At 53.7% G+C, this 6231-nt stretch overlaps 1 protein-coding gene across 6 annotated transcripts in view; it reads right to left on the minus strand.

The window, feature by feature from the left end:
* ACTN1 (actinin alpha 1) overlaps nt 1–3043 on the minus strand; it is a 93281-nt gene extending 90238 nt beyond the window's left edge. For all 6 annotated transcript variants that reach the window (XM_030042056.2, XM_030042041.2, XM_030042049.2 and 3 more), the window contains exon 1: nt 2781–3043. In XM_030042056.2, the coding sequence (XP_029897916.1) occupies nt 2781–2888 (108 nt within the window). In that variant the 5' untranslated portion in view covers nt 2889–3043. The remainder of the gene's footprint in view (nt 1–2780) is intronic.
* Between the last annotated feature and the right edge of the window lie 3188 nt (nt 3044–6231).

The following is a 6231-nucleotide window of genomic DNA, read 5'->3' on the forward strand; positions in this document are numbered from 1 at the left end:
CCCAAAAACTCAGCAAACTTGTCCTTACAGCGCGCCTGTTGAGGCCGTTACTAAAAATCAGATCTTCCCGCTTCCGACGCCTGCCATGAGCTCTGCTGAGCCCATGCAACCAGGAGAAGGGGGGCTGGATTCAATTCATCTTTGAGCAACATCTCTAAACTGTTTGCTTCCCAAGTCTCAATTAGTTCCAGCTGCACAAAGCCACACAGGACAGCACTGTGGCACAGCTACCCCCAGCCTGCAGGGCCTTACTGAGCTGGGGCACAAGGGGCTGAGCTGGAAATGGCCAGCAAGGCACGGCCACTTCTCACACAGACATTTGCTCACTGGATTACTGGCCGTGCCACCACTTTAGACATGCTGTCTCCCCTCCCAGAGAGGGCCTGAGCACGAAAGTTTCAAGTCTGCCTCACTGGCTGGCCTCAGTGCTATAAATAATAACAACAACAATAATTTGGTGGTACTTAAATCAGATTTTGTACTGCCTGATTTAGTACTTAAATCAGGCAGATCTCCTCTGTCAGAAATTCTCTAGCTATTCCTTAGGTGAAGGAAAACCTAAACCACATGAGTCAACCAGGAAAGACTGAGCCTGAAGAGACCCTAAAGGAATATTTGGGAGGCATGAATCTCTCCTGTTCACCTTAGTAAGCTACTAACTAATGCATACAGTAATGAACATTTAGCTTTCATTACTGCAACGATTTCATTTCACAGGTAAGAAGGGGTGACAGCTTTACTACACCATACAACGCAGGCTTATGCTTGGTGGACAGTTATCTCCCCACCTAAGAAGGAAGCAAGCCCCAAGACCCCAACAGGGCTTTTGGTCACATTCAGACCCTGGGGAGGGGAACAAGACTGTCCCTCAATATCTGCACAGCCTGCCCAGGCTGGGGTCCAGTCATCGATCCCTCTGAGGGGGCAGTAGCCTGACAGGCTGCAACTGGGAAGAGCCATCACATCAAATTCAACTGGTAGTGGTTGACCATCGAAAGAAATTAGCTTGGATTATTTTGAAGCAGATGTGTTAATTCCTTAAAACTCCCTCTTGGCGTTTCCCCTCCTCTGCACAAGTAACCCAAGTTAACATAGTAGCTCTCTGTCCCCCTCTTGTGATAGGACCAAGAGGACTTAAAATCTCCTGGAAGGTGGTAATATTAAAAGACTTTACAGCATGTACCACAACCTGGGGTTTGGGACTTCTTTTTAATTCAAAGGTTCAGCTCCTGCTTCTGACAACCAAGCCAGTGTCCCACTACATACAAGATATTTTGCCTCACCCTGCACTGTGAAAGGCAAAAAGCCCCATGGCATGACAATCATTTTCCCTCACAACCTGTGAGCAATACTGCCCATCTCACTCTGGGCCCCACTGGCCGTTTCTAGATGTATTGGCCAGATATAGGCGTACAACTGGAGATACAGATCACGGCCAGGCAGATCTTTTGAAAAGGAAGAAGCTTCCCTCCTCAAAGGAGTAGAGCCCTGGCTTCTGATACGCCATCCAGCACTCACACCCCCCACCACCCCCAAGATTACATTCCTCTTTCTCCTTTGTTGAAATATAAGATCACTGCCATCAACTCTTTCTCCACTAAACGCCCTTGTTTGTGTGCTTTAATTCTCATGCTGTCTACTCTCACCACCCCAGTCCCTCCAAGCAAGGAAACCACTGATAGCAGCTCTATAGCTATCACCTTCAAATAACTCATCAGACTCCAGTGGAAAGACTTCTGAGTGGCACCATTTCAGACAGCTATGAACAGGAGAACCTGAAAACTCTTCACCTGGAAGCAGAGAAGCTAAAGAGGAAGAAAAGTCTTTTCACTGTTGTGCCCTCCTTCCCAGTTACTCCCAGCTCCTTACAGGAGGCCCCGCACCTAGGGCCACGTTATATATATTACTATATCATCTATGCATAAACAAGCAGTATCCTCCCCTCTAGCACGGAGGGTTTGGGGATTCTCCCGCCTCCTCGCAGCTGAGGCAGAGCAAGGCACGATCCAAAACGCGAGCCCGGAGCGAACAAGTGACCGGCTGGGAAGAGCGGCGGGAGCCTGCTGCACCCCGAGGTGCCCCTGCCGTGTTCAGCACGAGCGTTGTTTCGAATTCTGCTTTATTGTTGCCTGATAAAGTGACTAAAACGGAAATGTTTCGGGGATTAGGATTCCTGAGTGATCTAATACAGGATGCTTTTGGTTTAAAGGAGAAGGGAAAAAAAAAAAAAATAACTAGAGAGCGGCGAGGCTGGAGCTCCTCCTGAGCTCCCCTCCCCGACACCACCCTTTCGGTTTAAAAAAAAGGGCCGAATGTTACCATTTTTGGACATGAGCTCCGCGCAAGCCCTGCCCTAAACCACACCATTCAAACGAGAAGCTACTTACCGCGGCCGCGGCGGGCGGGGGGCGGGGCGGGGCGAGGGGGCGGCGGCGGGGGGGCGGAGGGGAGGGGGGGGGGGGGCCGCCACAGCCCACGGGGGCTCCGCCCGGGCGCACCTGCGGGCCGGGCCCGCCGTGGCGGGCCGGGTGCCGGTGACAGGGCGGACATCTGTTGCCGCGGGGGGGGGGGGACGGGGACACCCGCCGCGGCACCTCCCTCCCGGCCCCGCCATCACCTGCCCGCTCCACCCGCCCCCGCCGGCTCGCCACGCCACGCCACGCCACGCCGCGCAGCGCCAGCCCCCGGCCAGGCGCGCACCGGCGGGGATGGCGGGGCCGGGTCCCGGCGGCCCCGCGGTGTGTGTGTGAGGGGAGGGGAAGGGGGTGAGGTGCGCCCACCTTCCTCTGCTGCTTCTCCCAGGCCGGGTCCAGGAGCAGGTCCCGGTCCCAGTCCTCCTCCGGCTGCATGTAGTCGTTGGTCTGCTGCGGGTCGTCGTAGTGATCCATGGCTGCGGCGGCTGCTGCTGCTGCGGCGGCGGAGGCCCGTCCCCGTCCCGTCCGTGCCGTCCCGGTGGGCTGCCCGCTGTGCCCGGCCCCGCGGCCGCTCAGCCCGAGCAGGCGGCGGCGGCGCCCGCTCCCACCTCTCCGCCTCGGCCGCGCGCACCACCGCGGGGGCGGGACGCACCGCCCCGCCCGCGGCCCGCCCCCGGGGCCTCTTATTGGCCAGGACCCGCGGCCGAGCCTGCATTTCCCAGCGACAGCGCCTCGCTCATTGCGCGCCCCGCGCGTCCGTCACGGTACCCAGCCGCCGCGATAGGCGGGCTGCGGCCGCCCACCCCCGCCCCCAGCACCGCCCGACAGCTCCCCCGCGGCGGCGGCGGCGGCTGAGGCAGAGGGCGGGCGGGCGAGCCGGGGCCGTAGCCCGGCCGGGCCGGGGCGATGCCGGGGGGCTCAGTGCCTCTTTCGGGGCGTTTTCTCTCAGCGGCTCCGCGGCGTGGGAGCCCGTACCGGGAGCGGGCCCCTCACAGATCCGCCCTAACGGGCGGCACGGCTGAGCGGTGCGGGGGGTGGCCGCGCAGCGCGGGTCAGGGCAGCGTTTTGTCACGGGGAGGATGTTTTCGTGTGACACAGCTGGCGGCCCGGCCTCCCAGCCCCGAAGCGAGGGTGCTCGGCCGGAGCCCTGCAGTCCTGCCGCCACTCCGCTCGAAATACAGCTTCCTCGTAGGGTCACGCAGGCGTGCCCGCACCTAGGGTGCCAAAAAAATAACTGTTTTCTCTTATTCCTGACTGGTAACTGCTGGTCGAGGCTAGGATTGCCAGCACTGGCGGCCGAGGCTTCGCACCCAGGGTCAACAGCTGCAGTCGTGCGGTGCCGCAGCCGCCCGCCGTCACCCTCCTTGCGCCGTGCTGCGCCAGGCCTCCCAGGCGCACCTGCCACTTTCTGCCCACAAATATCCTGTTTAACAAGAAAACGCTAAATTAGAGTGCGTTTGGCTCATCTAGCAGCTTCCTAGGAGAGAAGCACAAGCCATTAAGGGGTGTACTGATACACAAACGCTTGACGTGGGTTTCTGTCAGTTAAACAAGTAGAGAGGAAAAAATGGTAACAGCATTATTAGTTTCCCCTGGTAGTCTCACTGAGAAGCAGGATGGCAGCTCTCACAAAAGTGAGAGGAAGCCCAAAGAAACGCTGTTCTGCAACGCCATCCAGGGCAGAGTGAGCTCCTGTCCCAATTCATCCACATTCAGAGGAAACGGAGAGTTTGTGGCCCGTGAACGTGGGAGAAAGGGAGGCTGAGAATGGACTGGAAGGATGCTGCAAAGCATCGGGATGAATCAAGCAGAAATGCTCAACATCAGGCAGGATTTAGCCCTGAATTACACCAGTGAGCTCCTCTTCCAAAAGGAGGGAATCTTTTTTCTCCTTCTTACAAACATTGGAGGTGAAATTGCATATATTCATTCACTTCTTGGCATAAAGAACTGCACAGACCATAATGGACAGATGCTCTGTATGGTACTCTGTCTTCATGTGTCATATGATGCTCCTTGTGTACGCCTTCAGACATCATGAACACAAATAGAATTATCAGAGTTGTTCTGACCATTTGGGAAACCAGGCCATTCAGGGCATCCAGCTCAGGGGAGCCAGATCCAAGGAATCCAGGACTAGCAGGCACTTTGAAAATCCTCCTGGATGTGCTTCATGATGAAGTGTTGGGGAATGCAAAATAGCCCTATCACTCTGGAGAGACGGTAATGGACTTGAAAGAAACTCCCCCCACTGTTCAGCACTGCAGAGAGGTGCAGATGATGATGGCTGTTTTTGAGAAGCAGAGTGGAGGAATTTACATTGGGGAAATATGTACATCATCAGGTTTTGAAGAGAAAAGGCCAATTTTTATTTCTTACAAACCACTTGATGAACACCCAGTAACAGAAATTACAAACCAACAGCTGCAGCCTGATCACATGATAGTTTAGAGACAACAAACTTGTCTGAAAATGTTCCTACCTTCCAGTTTTTATTTATCAAGACACTTCCAACCTGAGGAATCTAGAAGAATATAGGAATTGGTAAGATCCAGGGAAACAAAGGGAGGCAGGAAGCAAACATTCCTTGAGAGAAGTCCTGGGCTTTGTATTTTAAGGCAGGGGGTCCTACTGTATTGCTTCCCCACCCTTGTACTTTAAGAGCCCATTATTGAAAGCCACTTTTCACACCTCCCCAAATGCGATGAGACATCTCAGCTGCCATTCAGTGAGTGAGGATTTTCAGCATTTTCCAGGAGATGCTCAGCACCATGGAGATCCAAGCCCTAAGACATGTGGTGGGTTTCTGTGAAGCTTAATCTTCTGGATGCTGCCTCTTTTGTTCCTTGGAGTTGAGTTACAAAGCAACTATCCCCATAGTCATAATGTTATTATTCTTAGCTGTGTAAAATACACCTAGCGATCTCTTACAGAGGTTGGTGGTACTATAAACAGAAAAATGTTATTAATTGCCAATATCCCATTCATTTACCCATTTCTTCTTGCACAGGGCAGAGGATGGATTAGATGATTTAATGTACAGCAACAGTGCAATAAAATGTAATACAATCAAGAACAACTGTGAGGTTTCTAGTGTATTAGAGCCTCTCTCCTAATTGTCCCTGCCATTTCTATTTCTAACTTCGTTATCCTCACTTCACAAAATCCTTGCCTGGATTTCTGGGAAGCATCTTAATTTCTCACTCCTAACCTCATCCCAACTCTTAGCTTTTCACAGACTTCTTAACAAAAGCGAGAGACTGTTCTTGGCCAGAGTTTCGTGAACTTACGGGCAATAGTAAAGGGGGGGGGGGGGGGGGAGATTGTTTCTAAACTTGGGATAGTTCCCAGATCCACTTGACCCCTGACCTCGTGAAGAATTGTACCAGCACCACGAAGGGGAAGAGACGAGCTTGCAATGGGAGAGGGAGGCACAGCAGCAACGGGAGCTGCGGAAGCCGGTGCTGCTGGTGGGAGAGATGCCTGTAACCACAGCAGTACTCTGGTTTTCCTTATTTAGTCTCCTGGAGTTCTTGTCTCCTCAGTACAAGATTGCTGCTGATTTCCTTGGGCGTTATTCAAGCCTTACCGGACCAAGCGGGTCTCCAACAAGGTCTTTCTGATCCAATGAAGGGAGAGTGGGCTTTTTGTAGTGCAGAAGACAGAACCACCGTGGGAACAGTTGGATGTACACCCTACTTCTTCAGCCTGCAACAGATGAAAAGAGGAAGGAGTGCAAGGGCATTGGGGTATTTCTGGTTACTGTTTGCTGCTCTTTCTCTTTGTGCTTAGCATATTAGCTACAGGTCACGAGCTT

The sequence above is a fragment of the Aquila chrysaetos genome, chromosome 2, assembly GCF_900496995.4.
Source record: "Aquila chrysaetos chrysaetos chromosome 2, bAquChr1.4, whole genome shotgun sequence".
NCBI classification, from domain to species: domain Eukaryota; kingdom Metazoa; phylum Chordata; class Aves; order Accipitriformes; family Accipitridae; genus Aquila; species Aquila chrysaetos.